Source organism: Lissotriton vulgaris, chromosome 9, assembly GCF_964263255.1.
Source record: "Lissotriton vulgaris chromosome 9, aLisVul1.2, whole genome shotgun sequence".
NCBI classification, from domain to species: domain Eukaryota; kingdom Metazoa; phylum Chordata; class Amphibia; order Caudata; family Salamandridae; genus Lissotriton; species Lissotriton vulgaris.
The window spans coordinates 1,228,160,652-1,228,183,742 of NC_141697.1; the positions used below are offsets into that span (position 1 = coordinate 1,228,160,652).

General features: G+C 48.4%; 1 protein-coding gene across 1 annotated transcript in view; it reads right to left on the bottom strand.

The window, feature by feature from the left end:
* The window catches only part of LOC147693115 (NUAK family SNF1-like kinase 1), a 112,946-nt gene that overhangs the window by 24,073 nt on the left and 65,782 nt on the right, over positions 1-23,091 (bottom strand). Inside the window, exon 4 of the mRNA XM_086939364.1 lies at positions 20,830-20,895. Within this exon, the coding sequence (XP_086795490.1) occupies positions 20,830-20,895 (66 nt within the window). The remainder of the gene's footprint in view (positions 1-20,829; positions 20,896-23,091) is intronic.

Consider the following 23,091-nt stretch of genomic DNA (forward strand, 5'->3'; position numbering starts at 1 on the left):
TGCTACTGAGTGTCACCTCCTCTCAGACTCACAGGTGTTCCTGTCACCTCCTCTGAGACTCACAGGTGTTCCTGTCACCTCCTCTAGGACTCACAGGTGTTCCTGTCACCTTCTCTGAGCCTCCCAGGTTTTCCTGTCACCTCCTCTGAAACTCCCAGGTGTACCTGTCACCTCCTCTGGGACTCACAGGTGTTACTGAGTGCCACCTCCTCTCAGACTCACAGGTGTTCCTGTCACCTCCTCTGGGACTCACAGGTGTTACTGAGTGTCACCTCCTCTGAGACTCACAGGTGTTCCTGTCACCTCCTCTGAGACTCACAGGTGTTCCTGTCACCTCCTCTTGGACTCACAGGTGTTACTGAGTGTCACCTCCTCTGAGACTCACAGGTGTTCCTGTCACCTCCTCTGAGACTCACAGGTGTTCCTGTCACCTCCTCTAGGACTCACAGGTGTTCCTGTCACCTTCTCTGAGCCTCCCAGGTTTTCCTGTCACCTCCTCTGAAACTCCCAGGTGTACCTGTCACCTCCTCTGGGACTCACGGGTGCTACTGAGTGTCACCTCCTCTCAGACTCACAGGTGTTCCTGTCACCTCCTCTGGGACTCACAGGTGTTACTGAGTGTCACCTCCTCTGAGACTTACAGGTGTTCCTGTCACCTCCTCTGAGACTCACAGATGTTCTTGTCACCTTTGGGCAGCCTTTGCAGCTAACCGAGCCCTTCAGTTGGAAGGCTGAGTGCAAGGTAGATGGGACTCTGACTTTCATGCGGCGTTTTATACCAGTTAGAAATGAAGGCAGCGCTTGAACGCACCCACAGAAGTTCAGTCTGGGAGTCCGAGCACTGCTGGGTGAGAGGCGTTGCCTGGGGTCAGCGGTGTGTCCGTTCGCAGCGCCGAGATCTGATCACACCTGCACACCTGTGATGGTGTCGTGCTCTGCACACAGGTGCGGTCACCTTGCACTTTACAGATCCGAGCTGTCAGTCACTGGGGGCATGTTACCCGACTGACTATCAATTGGGGGGCTCCACAGCCTCCACCCCACCCCCGAAGATACGTCCCTGGTCGTCAAGGCCTTTTAGAGTGTGTTTTATAAATAAAGGGGGGCTTTGGTAAATAGGGTTGCTGATGCTGTTGCACAATTACTTCCCTACATTCTACATGTTCCAGCTCATGCAGCCCGGCATCAAAAAACAAGTCAGAAATAGATCCAGAAGCCAGTTGCAACTGGAGAATTGGAATCCACACCACAGCTCTGCTGTTCTGAGAAGATTTGGATATGAAGCGCACACCTTATGAAAGGAAGGTCGTGTGTGTCACTGACATCAGTGTCACAGTCTGAGCACACTATGCACCGATGCTCATAAGCACAGAGGGCGGAAGTGCGTCATCCCACGAGGATCACACCGATGCTGCGGCCTCAGGCGCGCCAGGAATGCCAGTGCATCCGGTTCTTCACGGGGGTGCATGTGGGCTCGGATACGGGGGGCTCGGCTGGGAATGCAGACGCCCGGACACCGGACAAGGACATTCCAGGCATGTCTGGACCTGAGGGGCTCGCCTTACAAGGGCACGGGAGCAGGGGCATCGCCCAATCCGCAGCCCGGGGTATTTTTAGAAGTTCTGTGAAATGCGGGCTATTTCTGTCCTGCTTCGCTTCAGCTGCCGGGCGCCTTAGATGCGCCCCCGGGGGCCTGCTTCTTCTCTGGTGGAGCTGTTCACACAAGTTATCAACACAACAAGTGCATGCCCGGCCATCGGCTGGCACTGACCGCTGCCAAGGCCTGCGCACTGCTGCCCCTCCCCCCCCCCCCCCCCCCGGGGGAGGGGGGGGGGGGCAGCTGAGTGTGCATGTCCCCTGCTGCTGTTCGAATTATGAAATACAACAATAAGCAGGGTTCAGTGGGCACGCGCGTGGATTCAGGGGAGTGTTTGGGGTGTTATACCCCCCAATAAATTGTAGGGTACCGGTGCTTTCAGACTGCTATGGCGAGGTGTCTGATGGATTTCAACTTGGACTTTTACACACTCAGACAAAAGTACTTGCACACAGACAAAAGTACTCACAGACCAACGTACTCACTGACAGACAAAAGTACTCACAGACAAATGTACTCACACACAGACACAAGTACTCACACACAGACAAAATTACTCACAGACAAATGTACTCACAGACAAAAGTACTCACCCACAGACAAATGTACACACAGACAAATGTACTCACAGACAAAAGTACTCACCCACAGACAAAAGTACTCACACACACAGACAAATGTACTCACAGACAAAATTACTCACAGACAAATGTACTCACAGACAAAAGTACTCACCCACAGACAAAAGTACTCACAGACAAATGTACTCACACACACAGACACAAGTACTCACACACAGACAACATTACTCACAGACAAATGTACTCACAGACAAAAGTACTCACCCACAGACAAAAGTACTCACCCACAAAGACAAATGTACTCACAGACAAAAATACTCACACAGACAAAAGTACTCACAGACAAATGTACTCACACACACAGACACAAGTACTCACACACAGACAAAATTACTCACAGACAAATGTACACACAGACAAATGTACACACAGACAAAAGTACTCACCCACAGACAAAAGTACTCACACACACAGACAAATGTGCTCACAGACAAAAATACTCACACAGACAAAAGTACTCACAGACAAATGTACTCACACACAGACAAAAGTACACACACATAGTGTCCTCTGTAATGAAGATCTTAAAACATGTTGGCAATTTTACAAGATGACAAGTTTCAAGCACCCCTGACAATCCCCACTCTTCTCCCCTTCCACAGCCCCTTAGGCCCCCCCTTGCCCGCTTCTCATATAATTAATTTTACCATGATATGCCAGCGTGATAGTTGTAAAATATGAAGCTAAATCTTCTCCAATGTTACCGACCAAGTTCCGCCCCTGTCAGTGGCCCCATCTGGGTCCTGGTGCCACTGCACCTGCTGCACCACTGAAAGACACCCCCTTGCATGCCGGGAAGCACGCGCTGTACGTTGTGGGATCTGCTAATGCACAATACATCTGCTGATTGCTGTGTTTCCGGCTCCATATACCACAAGATTAAAAAATTCTTCAAAAGCCGCAAAATGCCTCGTCTAAAAGACATTTCTTCAAGTACTTTTCAGTGTAGCCAGTGCTTAATTTGAGATGGTGGTTGCCAGTTGGGGGCCACCGACACTTATTTTCTTACCAAGAGCAATAGAGGGAAATAAACACAAATCAGAAAGATGGCGGAAGAGAAAGACAGAAAAACCGTGACAAATGGAGAAAGCAGGCACCTCAGTATGAGATAAATGCCCAGGGGGTGCCTGGTCGTGATTTAAAGAGGCATGAGGTGGATTCAAGACTACGCAGCCTTGGTGTTAGGTGCGCCTATGTGTAATTTCACCGGGCGCAGGGCCCTGAGCAGAGCTTCGGGTCCTGGCACTCTTTCTTTTACAAACTAAGCACTGGTGTCCCTGCCCTCAAACCAATGGCAATCTCGGGCTATCAAGGCTGTACTAACGGAACATAGACTTCCTTGGCTGCTCACTTGTTTCTCTGCAGGCGCATTCATGCAGTCAGACAATGATGGACAGTAAAACACTTGCCTATGGTCACAGAGTTAGGTCAAGTGGAGTAGCCAGGGTTTGATCCTGTGTTTCCCATTCACACGGCCTGCAGTTTCTGCAATATCTCCTCTCCTCTACAGTTTTACACAAAAGAACAAAGGGGCATATTTACAAGGGCTTCATCTCCGCTTTTTTTGGCTTAAAAAGCCAAAAAAGCAGAGATAAAACTATCGCCCTATTTACAAGAGGGTGCTAACATGCGTAATCACGTTAGCACCCTTTTTTTCCAATGCCTCCCTTTGCATCTCCAATGAGATGCAAAGTGGGCATCACTGGGCGTACCCAGGATGGACAACCTTTCAAATATCGCTGATGTTTACATCACAATATTTACAAAGCTGCCTACGAAGTTTAGCACATGTTACTTTTTGGAGAAAACCACTGTTTTCTCCAAAAACTAACGTCTGCTAAAATGCAGACTTACCTATCCCTAACATTGGGATGGATTATTCTGATACGAACCCGTGGATTGTATCAGCAAGGTTATCGCCGTTTTACAGGGCACATCGCTGGAAAACGAGTTGTTAGTTTTCTTTCCAGAGCTAAACCAGTGCACCATTCGATAAAGACGGCCTCTAAGATGCAAGTATGGCCAGCTATTTCCATTTCACACCTTGAAAGAAATCATTTCTGGATGCAAGTTCTGCAAACAAACAAAAATCTAGGGCTTCATTATGATGTTGGGTGGAAAGCCATCCGACAGCTGCAGGTGAAATATCCTTATTACATAATTCCAACAATGGAGAAAGGCGCTTAAATTTGAAAAATATCACAAGCAATTAAAGGTGGTGAGACAAGGTCAGCAGAGGCTGACTCAGCCTGCCAGAAGGTTCTTGTGAGAACAGTCTGTGATCATTCCTGCACTCACAGCCTCACCGAGCCCATATCAAGGCGTGGATGTTGACCTGCCAGGTTCTACTCTTATAATGACATATGAACTACTTAAGCGCTGCCGGAGACTGAGGCTCCAGCAGAAGGCGTGTCCCATGGACAATATCGGGTGTGCAGGAGGCAGCCTTCCTTTTCTGGAGACTCCCAAAAGTTGTGCGCCGCTTGGGAGACATGGTGGAGGGGTTTCGCTATCATCTGACCCCAGGTGGGGCAGGGTACGCCCACATCCCTCCCTGCATCGAGGCAGGTTCTGCATGCGGCAGCCCACTCTCATGGACCTCTCAGGACAGGCTGGACTTGCTGCAAGGCTGTCCAGATGCCCTGATCCTCCTCAGTGTCCATACATTATGTCCATGTCAGGCACCGGTGAGGCACCATTGCATTCTAGGGTAGAGTTCCCTCATCCAGAGTCACCATTTATCGCTTACAATCAATCATCTCAGGTGGCCTGACCCTTTCAAGACCACCATCAGCCTACTCAGGTTTTCCAGTTCGGCGTCAATGCACCTAATTTTTTTGTTTACATTTCTTTATTGATTTTACATATATTCATGCATTACATCGGCATCTGTAAGTCGACTTTAGGCGTTGCATCTTCTACAGTCTTCTCATGTTACAATCACAGAGCTGTGCTGCCGCGAACGTTTGGTAATATACAAACAGCATCAATGCACCTTATGATACAGAAGCCTACTCATTTTTAGATAAAGGAATACATATTAAGATTACAAATAAATGAAAATGAGTCAAACTGAAATACTGTAGCCCTGGTGGTAGACATTACTATGTGGGCGGACTTTTTCCCTCTGGTGCAGGGACAGACCAGGACGGCACAAACCTGCAATGGACAGCGGGAGAGACACGTTTCTCTAAATGAGTGCACCAGACAGCTTTTCAAGCCAACAATTCATATAAATTGGGAATTCATTGATGTGGCCCACTCTAAGATCTAGGCAAAAATGTGCAACTTTCCAAAAGATGCTTAGAGGCATATTTACAAGCCCCTTGCGCAATTGGTGCGACTCTTTTTATGACGCACCGGCAGGACATTTTGCTGCCTCATATTTACAAGGACACATAAAGCTACCCTGCCTGGCTTTTCCTGTCCCTGTAAATAGGTCCCCTTTTCAAACGGGACTTTGCGTGACAGGGGTGTTCCATGGGGGTTGCTGTCGGTGTTCCCACGCAACACCCATGGATTCAGCCTCCCAGCTGAGCCGCCCTCGCCCCTCCCCCCCTTCACCATCCTTATATGACCGCTGCATTTGCGCGCAGCGTCCACGCGCAGCGTTCGCACCCCAGTTGCGCCGAAGGTGCGCCAAAGGTAAGCCCGTCTACGCCCGTCCGCGCCTGGACCGCGCCCAGCGCCAGACCCCCTGGCCCTCGCACTGCCCAGCCCTCCCGCATTACGTACGATGCCACCACCCTCCTAGCCCTTAACCCTGGCCGCTCCCCCAACTGCGTCCAAGCCGCTCCCGGACACACCCATGGACCCTTTTCCTGCTACTCCTGCAAGTTCGACAGCACCAAGAACAACTCCTCATCTACGGACACACAACAGATATCCGATCCCAACCACCTACAATGCATCCTGCTCAACACCCGCTCGGTCCACAGGCACGCCATCGACCTCTGGAATCTACTCGACACCATCTCTCCGGACGTCGCCTTCCTAACAGAAACATGGATGAACGCCTCTTCAGCCCCAGACATCACCATCGCCATCCCGGAAGCCTATAAGATCATTCGCAAGGACCGTACCGGACACACAGGAGGAGGCATCGCTATCGTCCATAAGAAATCCATCCGCATCTCAACCAGCTCAGACATCAATCTCGCCAACTCTGAACACCTTCACTTCCAGATCCACATCGACCCCAAGACCACACTCAGAGGCACGCTCCTTTACAGGCCACCAGGACCCCGCGCACAATTTAGTGAAGACATCACGGACTTCATCACTCCACACGCACTCCCCTCCGAGGACTACATCCTTTTGGGAGACCTCAACTTTCACCTTGAAAAGAACAACGACCGCAACACCACCACCCTTTTGGACAACCTCGCAAACCTCGGACTTAAACAACTTGTTTCTACCTCCACCCACATCGCAGGTCACACACTCGACCCTATCTTCACCTCCAGCAAACATGTCTCCTTCAGCCACACCACAGCTCTCCTTTGGACTGATCACAGCTGCGTTCACTTCACCTACAATAAGCCCACATCCAACAACCACCACCATCCCACTCTGCAAAGAAACTGGAACAAAATCACCATCGACCAGATCTCCTCATCGCTTCTTCAAAACCCCCCCGCCCACTCCTCAAACCCAGACCAAGCAGCCACCAACCTCACCCAATGGTTATCCAACAGCGCCGACATCCTAGCACCACTGAAAAAACGACAAATAAAACTAGGCAGCAAGAAGGCCTCCTGGTTCAACGATGACCTTAAGAAATCCAAGAAACTCTGTCGATCCCTCGAGAAGGCCTGGAAAAAAGACCCAACCACCAGCACCAAAGACGCCTTTAAAAACGCCACCCGCATACACCACCAACTAATCCGAAACGCCAAGAAAACAGCATTCAAAGACCGTCTAGATAACTACGCCCACAACAGCAAGGAATTATTCAACATCGTCAAGGAATTTACCAACCCCTCAGCCAACTCCAACGACATCACCCCCTCTCAAGCCCTCTGCGACTCCCTAGCCTCATTCTTCCACAACAAAATTGCAGACATCCACAACAGCTTCGACAACCAACCCAGAGACCAACCCACCCAATCCACTGCAGGACCCCCACCCCCCCTGAACATCCTCAATGACTGGAAGCCAATCTCCACTGAGGACACCATCCGTCTGATGAACTCTATCCATTCAGGATCCCCACAGACCCTTGCCCTCACCACATCTTTAACAAAGCAGACTCCATTATTGCACCGCACCTCCGAGATGTCATCAACTGCTCCCTCAACTCCGCAACCTTCCCGGAAAGCTGGAAACACGCCGAACTCAGCGCCCTCCTGAAGAAACCCACAGCTGACCCCACCGAACTCAAAAACTATCGCCCTATCTCACTCCTTCCATTCCCGGCCAAAGTCATCGAGAAAGCTATCAACAACCAGCTCGCCGCATTCCTCAAAACAAACAAATCCCTCGACTCTTCACAATCCGGCTTCCGAGCCAAGCACAGCACCGAAACCGCCCTCATCGCAGCAACAGACGACATTCGAACTCTACTGGACAATGGAGACACAGTCGCCCTCATCCTCCTCGACCTCTCCGCAGCCTTCGACACGGTCTGCCATAGCACCCTTCTACAGCGCCTCAAAAACATCGGAATCCAAGGAAAAGCACTGGAATGGATCACCTCGTTCCTCTCCGGAAGAACGCAGAGAGTCCGCCTTCCACCATTCAAATCAGAGGCCACTGAAGTCATCTGCGGCGTACCCCAAGGGTCCTCACTCAGTCCCACCCTCTTCAACGTTTACATGAGCCCCCTCGCGGCCATCGCACGCCAACATAACCTCAACATCATCTCCTACGCCGACGACACTCAACTGATCCTATCACTCACCAGAGACCCTAACATGGCCAAAACCAACCTACACGAAGGAATGAAAGAAGTAGCCGAATGGATGAAGCACAGCCGTCTGAAACTGAACTCAGACAAAACAGAAGTCCTCATCTTAGGTACCTCCCCCTCCGCCTGGGACGACTCTTGGTGGCCAGAGGCCCTTGGAAAAGCACCCATCCCGACGGACCACGCACGGAACCTGGGCGTCATCCTGGATGCCTCACTCTCGATGAACAGACAAGTCAACGCCGTTTCATCATCTTGCTTCAACATTCTTCGCATGCTCAAAAAAACATTTCGCTGGATCCCTACCGAAACTAGAAAAACAGTCACGCACGCTCTGGTCACGAGCCGACTGGACTACGGAAACACCCTCTACGCCGGCATCACCGCAAAACTCCAGAAAAAACTACAACGCATCCAGAACGCCTCAGCCAGGCTCATATTAGACATCCCGCGTAAAGAACACATCTCTGATCACCTGAAAAACCTCCCCGTCAATAAGAGGATTACTTTCCGGCTCCTAACCCACGCACACAAAGCACTCTACGAAATGGGACCCGAATGCCTCAACACAAGACTATCCTTCTACACCCCCTCTCGCCAGCTACGATCCTCCACCCAAGCCCTCGCCACTGTACCTCGCATCAACAAAACCACCATGGGAGGTAGATCCTTCTCCTACCTAGCAGCTAAAACTTGGAACTCACTCCCCACTCACCTTCGCCTTACTCAGAACCACCTAGCATTCAGAAAGCAACTCAAAACATGGATATTTGACAAGTAACTCCCCACCCTTCTTCAAGCGCCTTGAGACCCTATGGGTATGTAGCGCGCTATATAAATCTATTGAATTGAATTGAATTGAATTCTGCCGCATTTCCAGATTTACGCGCTTTTGTAAACCTGGGAATACGTCAAAATCCTACGCCCCCCCATGGGAGGCGTAAGGAGGCACAGCGAGGGGAAATAAGTGAGAAGAAATACTTTTATCTCCCGTAGTTTTTTCCTCTTTCTGTGCATGCTGCATTCTGCAGCACATATAGAAAGAGGAAAACACCTCTCGTGATTGTTTTTGTGTGGGAAGGTATACCTTCCTGCACAAAAAAGTCCCCGTAACGCAGGCACCCTTGCTCCATGGGGCAAGGATGCCTGCTTTGGTGCATGACAGCCAATTGTGCACCAGCCCAGAGCAGAGCACAGGGATCAATCATATTGTTGTGAATATGACGCATCCCTGTAATTCGGAAGTAACGCAGCACGGCGCAGCCAAATGGCTTGCGGTACCGAGCTGCGTTACTTTCACGTAAACAAGGCTCTGCCACTTCCACATGAATTCATGACTTTTTGAATAATTTATTAAACACATGTCCATATTTAACACTAACAAAATGGTTCTGCATACAATAAAATTCACAGAACACAGCTGTGGCTCTGGAACTGAACTAAGACATACATTTAACTTGTCTCCTTCTGAAAAGACTCAAAATGCATCTGTTCAGAACCGACATTTGTGCCTATCCAGTTCCACCACCCTCTTCAAGCTGTTCTTCTCTGCGGATTGTTCCAGTTTTACGAGTCCTTGCTGCTAAGTCCTTGTTATATTAGCATATTAAATAATGCAATAAATTAGGAGTTTAATCTGTTGAAGGGTTTTAGTAGTCTTTAGGGTGACACTGGATTCAATTTTTCCAATTAAGGGGTCTATTTGGATGGCGGAAGCATCGCCTCCGCCAGGCCGGCTGTAGCCAACGCCGGCCCGGCATGGGCGATCCCCCCACCATCCACGCCTGAATGACCCCCCCCCGCCATATTAGGATGGCTGGGGAGTCAGTGGCTGACGGGAAAACCGTCTGCCGCTTTTCCGCACGCCGACGAGTCGACCGGGCGGAAAAGGGGCTTAATATGGTGGCGTGTCTGCAAGATACCGCCATCCATATTAACAAGCCGGCGGAGAGCAGCCTTTCCATGGCGGCAACATGCGATTTTTGCTGTTGGGGGATCGTAGCGGGCCCCCAGGATGCTGGGGGGGTGGGGGTGTTTGCACGGCGCTCGCACGGAGGAGTTTACCTGCAGAATCCCTGGTGAGCTACAGGAGTAGCTAGAGACTATCCCAGCCCGCTGTGTTCCCTGGCGTGAGGAGGTGTTGCTGCGAGGCCGCCGAGGAGGCGAGAGGCGCGGCCCCGGGACTGCGAGGACCAGCCCACAACAGCCACAGCTGTGTCCTCTTCCCGGGTGAGCCGCGCCCCCTCCCAGTGCCACGCCCCCTCTCCACCAAAGTGAATAAAAACAAGCCCAGCAACGCGTATCGCGGGACGCGCGCCGGGCGGTCCCCGGGGCGAAGACCGGGCAAAGAGCGGGCCATTTTAGGCCGTTAGAGGCCGGCAGAGACCGGACCGGGCCTCCCCTCTGACGTCGTGCCTCTCCCAAGTCTCCTTTTCCCTCTCTAGTCAGCGGTCCTGTGTGTTCCTTTTGCCATGGCTACCAGAGTATCTAGGAGCAAGGCTGTCCAACAGTGCTCTAGCACACTGGAAAAATTCTTTCCTAAGGCCAGTGCTGTGGCCAACAAAGGTCATACAGTGCCAGACACCCTCCCTGAGGTGAGCACAGAAAATGTGTCAGTGGGCTCCTCGGATTCCTCTTCAATTGATGTTAGTACTCCACTACCCCTTGATGCTACCCACTTGTCACTCATGGATAGTATTGACCAGACCATTGAGTCAGTCCTACAACAACTCAGGACCCCGTCAAACCTCCAGAGGGATAGTGAGTCCTTGCCTCTCTCTGGGGTGGTGGAGCCCTCTCCCAATGTGAACTGTGCGGAATCAACTGAGTCGCAGGATGGGGGCCAAGTTGTAGTTCTAACAGAACCCGCAAGCAGCAGAGGGGACCATCCACCGAAAAGGAAAAGGTCAAGGAAGTTAAGAGGGGCAAAAAGGGCCAAAGTGGATACAACCAAGCAAACACTGGATGTCAGTACGGACATTTCGGCTTCTCCTGAGGTCATTTCTCCGGGAATTGGGTTCGATCAATCAGGCTTGGCAGTAGCTACAGCTGTACCAGTGTCCTCTGGGCCGTTTATATTTGGTGGGACCCCTCCTAACATTGTAGACTCCCTAATCAGCTCATTTACGGACATCCTTAAGAACCTATTGAATCCCTTGTCTGTAAAACTGGACTCCATAGAAGCTAGACTCATGGCTCTAGAAACTTCTCACAATAGAAATAGTCCTTGTCTGGGGTTGGGTCCAAATGCACAGACGGTTCCCCGGGAATCTGTGGGGAATAGACCTCCTACTGCTGAAACAAGCACCCAGGCCCAGTCTGGGGTACAACACAGCATTACAGGTAGCCCTGCCCCCCAAATGCCCTCTTCACAAACGTCTAGGCCCCCTGTCCCCGCGCCAAGAAGATCCAAGCAACCGACACGACCCCAACAAACGGGTGAGGGGAGTGCGGCCAACGGACATATTGGTCGCCCCATTAGCCCTAACACTAGGCGCAGGGCGGTCAATCTGCCCCCCGAGGCAGTGGCATACACGGCGATTATGGTGGGAGTTCCTGAGCTCACTGGTGATACTAGAGAGCCACAGGACTCACTCCGTAATAAGGTAATTATCTGGCTCAACATCAACAGGCCCCTCCCTCCTAACATTAAAGGAGATGTATTGATGGTCAGAAGGATTCCATGGATTGGAGTTACCCCCAAGAACAGGGCGGGGGACTGTATCATAGTCAGCTTTAAAAGCCCACTGGTTGCCCCATATATCTGCAACTGGCTGGTAAGGCCTGACAAGTCCAACATCAAATTAGTGTCCCTCTCACACTTCTACCCAAATGTTTGAAATCCAGTTGTGGGGAGGGAACAGAGCTGGACTAGAGTGGGCTTTCCAGTAGATGGTTCACGATACAGGCCCAAGCATAATACACTTCCCGCTCATGGCAATTTCATCCATCAGAATAGATTCTCTTGCCTGGACCAAGTAGATTGACCACAAATGGGAGACACACTACAGCATTCAGAAAAATCTGTTATGGGGTTCCAGTCAGGGGGGAAGGTATATCTGTTCCTGCAAACGACAAAAGGATCCAGGTCATTGCCAATGAGGGGGTGACCTCCTTGGGAAGTATCCCGGGTCAAGCAGAGGTATCATCAAGCACACTGATTGCCTCCAATACGCAATCAGTGGAGGTGGCTGTATTATCTACCCCTCCGCCCACTACAACTGGCCTGTGTGACTCTGACGATCCTACAGTCGCCATCCCGCCCGTCTCAAGTGGGGCAGGCTTGCAACCACAAGGTCTAGGGCTGAGAATTCTTTCCTGGAATGTGGCAGGCATCACAAGCAAGGCAGGCACACCGGAGTGGGATCTCCTGGTAAATGGTAGTGATATCCTCCTTTTCCAGGAGACGTGGGCAAGGGAACCACAGACTAGGAGGGGTTTTGATATCTTTGAAATCCCAGCAAAGTGGAATGGGAGGGGGAGACCCTCGGGAGGTCTAGCGATCTGGGTTGCGAGCCACATTGGGTGTCAGGTGTAAAGGATGGTCACGCTCTCACAGGACATCCAGTGTGTGCTGCTTAGATGGCCCGGCAGAATAACATGGGCCATTGTTAATGTCTACTCACGACCAGTTGCTGCGGCCAATGAATCCCCCACCCTAGATGAATTGTCTTCCTTTCTAGGTCAATTGCCAGGTGACCTCAAAATAGTGATGGGTGGGGACTTTAACTGCCACTTCGAACCCCTGGAAGGTCTAATGGAGGGTGCTTTCACTGCTGAGGATGACCACTGGGGAGTCCCACCTTCCTCCTCACCTCACCCCAAAGCTTGGTCTCCGCTGGCAGTACAACTTACTTCCCTCACCCTGAACTTTGCACTGAGGGCGTGCAATGGACGCACCCCATCTGACACTCCCTCGCTGTGCACATTCAACAAAAAGGGCTACGAGTCAAGGCTGGACTACATATTAATAGACATCTCCATGTGGTCTAAAGTTCAAGATTTCAGGGTGCTTCCGAGGACAGATAGTGACCACAATTCTCTTTTATTGGAGATCCAGCGTCCAGCCCCCGCAGCAGGGTCGCTAACTGCTGACTCTGGAGATGACCAGGGGGACATCCTCCTCACCACAAATAGGCGTCGGGTGAAATGGGGGAAGTTGATTGACAAAGAAGATGCTATAAACAAGTTATATGGCTTAGCACTCCCCAGGTTCCAGGAGGTGGACGCTCTCATAAACCAACCAAGACCCCTTGATTACAATGAGAGACTATCTGGCATTCATCAGGTCTTAGGGAGGGACCTTGCAGAGGTCTTCAATCCGGTGGTACAATCAAGAAGGAAAAAGACTCGTACCCCGACTTGGTACACCTCTGCCGGCAGGAAAATTAAATCTGAGCTAATCTCTGCCATTAAAGAGGGCAGCGACAAGGCGAGGGTAGTAGCCCTCAGGAGGGAGTATAAGTCAGCACTGGCCAATGCAAGGGCAGAGTGGGATTGGAACCATTGGCATGATCTGTCTGAAGCCCTTAAAACCAAAGACTCTAGAAAATTTTGGGCCCTGGTAAACAACGGAATGGGGGAACTCAAATCCGCAGTGGAACCCAACATCGCCCCCTCGGTCTGGGAGGCCCACTTCGGAGCACTTTATCAAGAAACCACTCTATGGCCCGAAGGGACGGTGGTGGAGTCCCCCTGTCCTCAGGACATGGCCCTGGACTTCTCCTTAGGTGAGGTGGTGATAGCATTGGAGCGCTTAGCGCTGGGGAAGGCACCGGGGTTGGACAAGCTACCCGGGGATCTTTTTAGACACCACCCTGACATCTGGGGTCCGTACCTTCTTATCCTCTTCAACGCTATATTAGGAGGTATGGCGGTCCCCTCCTCTTGGTTAGGGGCTGAAATAGTGCCGATATATAAGAAAGGGTCTCCTCTGAGCCCGGCTAATTACAGGCCAATTAGCCTCATAGATGTCCCCACAAAAGCTCTTTGCGCGCCTTATTCTGAACCACCTACTAGACTGGGTAGAGGATAATGACATCATGAGCCCCTTGCAGGCTGGCTTCAGAAAAAACACGTCGACCATGGATCAGATCTTCCGCCTCGTCCTCCTCTACTGGAAGACGGTGAGGATCGAGGGGGGAAGACTGTACATGGTCTTCGTGGACCTGAGGTCAGCCTTTGACCTAGTCCCACGCAGGAAACTGTGGGAGGTGTTGGAAAAGCTAGGAGTACCCCCCCCAATTACTTAACATCATAGCCAGGCTGCATGAGAACAACTATGCGCAGGTCAGGTGTGGGAGAGATGGCAATCTTTCGTCCAGGTTCCCTGTCCGTCGAGGGGTGAGGCAGGGTTGTGTCTTGGCACCGACCCTGTTTTGTCTATTCATCAATAATGTCATTTCACATCTGGAAAACGTCAAGGACAACGACGCCACATATTTGGCAGGCAGGAGGGTTCCGGCAATTATGTTTGCCGATGATACCCTCCTGCTTTCCAAATCCCCCATGGGGATCCAGAGGATCCTGGATGGATTTGGTCTTTTCTGTCGTCAGCACGGGTTGGAGGTGAACACAGAGAAGACCAAGTATATGATCTTCAATCCACCAACTAAAACTAGGCCCAATCCCACCCTGGGTACTGTCAGCCTTGAGAGGGTGTCTACCTTTATATATCTGGGGGTAACACTGCAGGAAAACTTATCATGGGACCGCCAGATAGTACGATCAAGGGTTAAATTGTCCCAGCTGTCGGGCGAAATCCTGAAGGTGGCTAATACCTCCTCCTTCAAGCCCTTGAAACTTATAGGACCCAGGCCAAGGCAGCGGCCATGTATGGCAGTGAGTTATGGGGGTACAAAGCTGGAAAGGACCTACCAACAGTTGAAAATAGCTTTTTAAGGCGCTTACTAGCTCTCCCACGAGCTACACCACTACAGCCATTGAGGATGGACATGGGTCTCCCCCCTATTGCAGAGGAGCTTGTGTCAAAGCCAGTGAAGTTCTGGCACAGGCTCTGGTCTACAAATGAACTTCACCACTATAGGGAGGATCTTACCCACGTCATGAGCTTGAACTGTAATGGCAAAATCCCCTGGCTCGCCTTTGTGAAAAATGAACTGCTTGCCATGAATCTCCGTGACCTATGGGAGGATCCTGCGCGAGGTTGCCAAACGATCTCGCGCATAGCCCTGTCCCAAATCTACAAAGACAGGTCCCTTGCACACATGATGAATGGTCAAAACAGCGGCACCCTAACTTCGCGATTCTTGGAATCCAAAAATTCATATGTCTTTGAACCTTTTATGGATTTTATTTTCCCCATCCTGGCGAGGAAATTGTTTGTCCAATGGAGGCTTGGCACACTTCCCATTAACTCATTCACCTGTAAGTGGACCAATGGGGGTGATAAAATATGTCCCTGCTGTAACATTCATGAGGAAGATGACCTCCACATCTTGTTTGTGTGCCCTGCATATCAAAGGCCCAGAAAATATTGGATAGCGCCGCTCTGTAAGAACCTAGGGTTTAGAGAGTATGCACAGGCATACAGAATCATGAAAACCAGCACCGTGGGTCACATTGTGTTCGCTGTATCCAAATTTCTAATGGCAATATGGCTGATCAGAAAGAAAAAAGCCCCATGAACTTTTTTAATGTCATTATAATTCCTTCCTCGCTGGATGAGAGAGAATTTTATACAATGTATCTTAAAATGTATTTTAATGTATGTAATGTCTTGTACTGCATCTTTTATGGTCTATATGGCCGAAATAAAGAATTTTTGGATTGGATTGGTTTGCAGGGGAGTACCTATAGTACTCCCCTGCATTGGCATGGACAAGCTGGCAGGCACCTTGCGGTGCCTGTCACCTTATGCATGCCAATGCACAACGTGCATTCCCAGCATTGTGACGTGCGGGGCTGTGAGCACCATTCGCCACAATGCTGGGAATGGGAGATGCGCATCGTGAGTGCAGGTGTGGGACCGACGCACCCCAGGCAGACTGTCCTGCATACCGTTATGGTGGCGGGTGGACCATAATAGAAACCTATGTGCCATGTGCAGTGCTAAATGTTCCTGTGGGTGTAACCCTTCTACCCACTCAAGTTTCAATAATCCAGGATTTGTGAAAGAGAGATAAACATTTAATCTGGAGGATATGTGTGACACAGCGTCAGATGTACAATTCCTTAGTTTGTCTCACGCACACCGATGAAGGACTGACATATATGGTGGACATTTAGCTCCTGCTCATGAAGGAGCCACTCCACCTCCCTGCCACATCTCCCTCAAACATTCATCAGTGTAGGAGCCTTCCATTCCTAAAAGGCAGAACCCCTCTCAACTTTCTGCACACGTGGACCGAAGCACTCAGGGGCATATTATCAACAACTAGCGATATTTATCGCTAAATAGGCTTAGCGACAATTTTTTTATCACCGCGCATCACCGGATTTTATCGCAGAGATAACGTGCAATTAGCAACGTTTATCTCCAATGCGATAAAATATCTGGCGATAGCGGCCTAATGCGTGAATATCGCTGGAAATCCAGCAATATTCAGGCATTATCGCCAATAGGGTCTTAACCTGAATATCCAACTGCCATTGGATATACAGGTTAAGAAGTGGTCAGAGCAGGCGTTAGTTTTCAGCGATATTCGCGCTTAGCGCAATTTTTTTTATCGCTATGCCTGCCTTTCTAATAGGCGATAGCGATGTTAGCGACTGCTTTCAGTCGCTAACAGGTTGGGTACGCCCACTTTGCATGTCATTAGCGATAAATATCGCCTCCATGCAAAGCGGGCCCCAAACCGCTCGCTATAGCCTACAAGCTGTCGCTAACTGATGCTAGCGACAGCTTGCTAAGATGAAATTATCGCCGCAAAAGCGACGATAATTTTATTTCGCCTGCCTTGGTAATATGCCTTTTAGTGTTTCTAAATCCTAAGAACCAATAGTACAGAATGGACTTTGTTAACATCCAAATCAATTCACTCAGACCTGCAGTAGGGATAATGACGGTGGGGTGGATAAAGGTGGATTAAACAATTACAAAGAGACCGAACATTTATCAGAACCGATGAGGATACATTTAACAATGAAGACGGCCATCAGATAACTAACTATATGGATTTCCGGAAAGCTCTTAAAACATATCTTTTCTCATTAGCTTTGAGATGAGAGTGAGATGAATAGGTGCTGTGTTGGTACATTCACTGGCAGCGCTGGCACATGCAATGGGTAATGCAGGCCGCAGTGGCCTTCAGACTGGGCCCTGGGACTTGGGCTCAGATATATGACCCATTTTTGCATGCGCAAACGGTTTAGCAACACGTTGTGACTCACAATTAGGAAGGGGCATTCCAAGGGCATCCCTTCCTAATTGCGACTAGCTATCTTATGTAAGAATGTTTTGCAACCGCTATTGCGGTTGCAAAATTCTCGCAATTTACTGCCCTCTTCAAGAGGGTGGTAATGCACTCGCAAATGGGAACGGGTCCTCAGGGGACCCCTTTCCCTTTGCAAATGCAGGGGGAAATATTTTTTAGGGGCAGGCAGTGGTCCCAGGGACCACTACATGCCCTTAAAAAAATTAAACGAAAACGTTTCATTAAAAAAAAACAAATGCATCCCGTTTTCTTTTAAGGTAAACGGGCTGCATTAAAAAAAAATACTCCTTTATTTACAAGCAGTCCCAGACATGGAGGTCTGCTGAGCCCAGCAGGCCACCATATCTGGGAGGGCCAGCCATTCTCAGTGGGGTCGCAAATTGTGAGAGGCTCATTAATATTCATGAGGCATGCAATTTGCGAACCCATTGGGAATCGCAAACAGTGTCTCTTACACTGTTTTACATGGCATTGCGACTCGCAATTCAGTGCAATTTGCGAGTCTCTAAATGTCCCGGTTGTACATCTGGCCTCTTAGTTTCCTATACATTGAGCATTGCTGCTCCTTAGTGGCCTTAATGTAGCACCAGCCCTAACTGAATTGCTCTCTCTGACTTTCATTCAGGTTGCCAAAATTTAAGGGAGATACCCTAGTTCTTAGAAAAGAGATGGGGGTATGTAACATCAAAGAAAGAGAGAAATCCCTTTCAGAAAGATTAAATAATGGATAACTGCAAACTGCAATTCGGATCATATGCAATAGGTACTTAGAATCAGAAAATATAATCAAGGTGAGTTATCATCATTTCGAGAGCGCCTTTGCCTTTATCAGTTGCGGTAATGTATTACAAGAAAATTAATGGTATTTTTATTATAGTTAAAATATTAAAAACAGTTGATGTTGCGGTACAAAGAACAACAAACAATCTATTTGTCACAAAAAATCAATTTCATTACCACTTTTTAGAATACTTATCTTTATCCAATATCAAGAAAACTAGTAGAAAATACAATTTAAAAAACACCCAATTATTAAAATAACAATAAAAATGAAAAACTGCCTTTTTTTCTTTTTCTTTGTTATTTTAATAATTTTGTGTTTTTGTGCCCATTATTTAATCTTTCAGAAAGGGATTTCTCTCTTGGTTTGATGTTTCATTCCGGTTGCACTGTCTTCTTCAAACTGTCGATTTACACTCATCATACAGCACATTTTCTTTCTAGTGCTCTCTGCTACCTAATCCCTGCTGAGGGCAAAATGTATCCCCAACGCCAGGTAGACTGATGCATCTGACCCGCCCTGTGACTGCATCAGGGCCAGTGGAGCCTTCATTCAGCAACTACACATCTAACCCTTGGCAACTCAGAGCATTGCGTTTTTAATCAAACCAGTGTGATCCAGCATTGTACCAACAACAGATACTCCAATACCATATACTCACCTAGGCCCATAAACACACAATCGGGTAAACTGCTGGAGTCAAAGTTTATTAAATGTCATACCTCAAGATTGATTATTGCTTATTCCTAACCAACCTTTCACTGATCAAAAAGTTCTTTCCTCTGGTCAATGGACCATTTGTTGAACTAGTTGATGGTGAAAATTAGAACTTAATTCTAACCTTTACACTTTAAAGTGAATAACCACAGACTCTGGTAAGTTTTAAGTCTTTATCTAAATTAATTTCACATGAACCACTTCAAAGTACAATACAGCCACTGTCACTCATAGGAGAGAAGGACAGGAGCTTCTTAACTGTAAAGAAGTCAATAGGGCTCTGTACAGTCAGTTCCCAATGAATATACAGACTATCGGCGGGAAATCCTGGAACAGGAATGCATGCCTTTCAAACAGCCTCCCCAGTGCAAGTAGGTAAGATTTGTGGAGAGGGTCGCTTTGGATGGTGCTAGCTGCAGGGACTGGTGATAGAAGTGAAAGTGCGTTGCCCAGGGTATGTGGGGCACAGGCCTAGGGTGGTAGTGCTTAATTTGTAAAAACAAAATACGTGCCAGGGCCCTCGTCAGGAGACCTCCGCAGCTTGCACCACCCACTCCCAATGCCAGGTCTGCCGATGACAGAACCAACACAACTACTAACCAGCACACTGCTACATATGTGACAATTCAGACTATTCCAGGCCTCTAAAGGTATAAAAATGGCTTGGGCGGTAGATATTAGTTGTTTTTCATGAATACTGAATTAACAATTTCTGTTCTACTCATCTCTAAATTATGCAAACAGCGCCACCATGTGGCAGCTGTCATAAGTGCTGGTGTTGCCAATAAAGTGCCAGTGACGAGTACTCAAAACCACCGGCTGAAATTAAGCACAGAGTTGGTCAACTGTGTTGGTCGAAAAAGGCATCCAGCGCAAGACCAGGCAGTAATGCAAGTTATGCCAGACAAGTTCTGAATAAATACATCATGGTCCACCATTGGTCATAGAATTAAAATACATTTAATTTTTATTGTGGATGGATGGTGTATAACTATCAATTAACGCACAGTAAAAATTAAATTTATTTTTAATCTATAACCAATGGTGGACCATATTTTACTTATTCAGAATTTGATTGGCAAAATCACCATGACTGGAGAAAATCAAGCACACACCCCATACTTATATGAAGCACATAGTAAGGTTGCATCACCTCTAGGCACTTTACTGGTTTCAGTAGAGAAATCGATGAGGCGGGTAATTCTATCATCATTGTCCCGTCCTGGTTCACGAAGCTAGAATGAGATAGTTGGTGTTTGAAATGTTTTCAGCAGGATTCTCAGTGAAAGGAGGGTTGGGAAGATCACATTTTGAGAGGGAGGGACTTCCACTGAATACCGCAGACCAGACTATTGAGGACTGAATGCTGTCTGACAAAAATATTGTGTCCTACATTGTGTTCATAAAGGTATTGCTTCATTGGAATTAATAATAGAAAATCTCTGCCCAATAAAATGAGTATTTGTAAACAATATTTTGGTCACAATGTGTAAGTTCAGTATTTTTATCAATGACATTCTGATATATACCTTGTTTGTTGGTGTACATTGAAGGTATGTATATGCAATAAATCGAATAAGTGTTCACAGAGGTTTCCCAGATCCTATCCCATCTCACGATCAATGTATTTATACAGTAAAAATAAATGCATTTGTGCATTTAAAATGTTTTCACATCATATGTTTTCACACTCCATGAAGGAGTAGAGCTCAGCCTAGGGCCGTACACCCCCTCCAAGCCCTTCTAAGCGCTGCCTGATTCATCCACATTGACTTCAAGAGGGCTCTCACCTTCACCTGCAGGTTTCCATCCAACAGAATGTTTTCCAGCTTCAGGTCTCTGTGCACCACTCCCTTCTGTGAACAAGAAAAGGATTGTTATAGTTTTGTGAATCCTCTTGCTAAAAAAAATAAAAAATTATATTTTACCTTTTTGAAGCTGGTGGCCAATAATGAGAAAAAGTAAACCTGTGCGGAGTTCGTGCAGCGCGGAACTCCGCAAAGTGACATAAAAACCCTGCTGTATTGCGCAGAGTTCAGAGAGCAGCAGATTGCACTACGGTGATGCTGTTCGCTGTGATTTTGAGCGCCGGGTTGTTTGTCCCCCACTTTAAAATCATTGCAAACTGCACCATGCGCAGGGCAAGAGGACGCAGCTTCCTTTCTGCTGCTCGAGTAGATTTTCTCCTTGAGCGGCAGCTTTCTCAATGGGAACAGAAGCTTTCTCAAGGCGACTAGTCATGACCTGCCGCGACCACTCGCATTGAGAAATTCGACTGTCCGTGTCGAGAAATCTTGCCAGAAAGTTGATTTTCCTCGCTCACACTAGCCTCTAAGACCTTGGGGAGCACGAGCGAGGAAAAATCTTGCCAGGAGGTGAATTTTCCTCGCTCGCGTTCGCCAACTTGTCATTGAAGAGGGCGAGCGAGGAAAAACAACTCAGCAGAGCAGAGTTTTTGGGAACTCCTCATGCCCTGCGAAGTGCAGAAAACCCTGCGAACGGAGCAGAGTTCACTTCCCTGGGTTAAGAAAATGGGGATCTTTGAGTTCTGTGCTACTGTATCCTGTACACAGTGTGATCCAAATGCTGGCTCCGCCACAGGGGGCATCCAAAGACTCTATTTTCCTGGCTCCGTTCGATGCCCACTGTAGCATAGTTTAGGGTGCTGAATTGTATGAATCAAACATGTACTGTCTGCAGAGGCCTGCTGCTCTCTCCTCAAAGAGCCCACAGGCAGTGGGCAGTGGAAATGATGGTAAACAGCAGAAATGTGCATTACGTGAACAAGCGGGGTCGTCAGCCTTACTTTTACTTTGCATCGTTCAGACTTGTCTCCTCCGCAGAGTTTCAGTGCCCTTCTGCCTGCCCCTAGAGGACAGTCCGGTGGAATTGAAGTCCTAATGGGGCACACAGACCACCACGCTATACAATCCAACCGCCCAAGCGACACCATCTCCAACTGTACCCCAAATTCATCGAGACGGCATTGTAAAAGCAGGAACCCCCCAGGCTGCTCTAGATTCTGCATCTAGACACAATTCTAGAAACACGTAATTGAAGAATGAACTTTGACCTTAGACTAGAATACGTAATTTAAGGCGCTGTATCTGACTCACAATGTATTTGGGATGAAGTGTACCATGCTGCATTTTTCCACCCAGTCTGCAGTCAAGGGGTGGGTGAGGTCACTTACTTTATTGGGGAAATCTTCACACGGACAAATAGTGTATGGCTAACAGAAAAGGAACAAAACGGCAGACCAGGGTCCATCACATCAAATCCTTGTGTACATTCTATTAGTGAGTGGTGCAATCACTTCCTGCACCCGCCGTCCGGAGGTGCCATTGGTAACCAAATGTTCAAGATAGATGGAGGGAGCACTCTGTTGCGGAGTCAGTCAAGCAAGCCAAATTCGTTCCAAAGTTACTTCTTTTATTTAATCAATCTTTAAAACTGGCACACAGCCAACGCGTTTCGTTCCCAATATGCCAGAGGGAACTTCGCCAGGGCTCTTCAATATCCAGATGATTAGTAGATATGATTAAAATGATAAGTAGGTGTGGACCTCAGAGGGCACAGTCAGCCTCAAAAAGGAAAACACATGTATGAAGAAAATCTCACACCCAAGAAATGGAGAGTTCCAAATATCCAGAATAAATACTAGAGATCAAGCAAGGTCCAAGTCACCACTATTACTTCGAGGAACTTTTTGACTCACAGGTCCTCATGTGCAACGCAACATGTTGCTGCTTTAAAGGCATAAAAGTATGAAAAGTGACACTATATCATTTACCACTGCATTAGGAGAAATCTCAGACTCTGACACGTTTCATAAGACTTTGTTGCACTGATGGGTCAGTGTGTGCTTGAGGTCACATAAAGCACTGCGGGTTTGTTGAGCCCTCAGTACCAACATATTACAGCATTTCATTTGAAAGGTTTCAGTCTGTGCATTAGTCGTAGGAGGGGGGGGGGGGGGTAATTGTGTGGTGTTATATTAGAAGGGTTCTTGGGCTGGTCCAAGCATCACATAAACCATTTCCCACAATAAT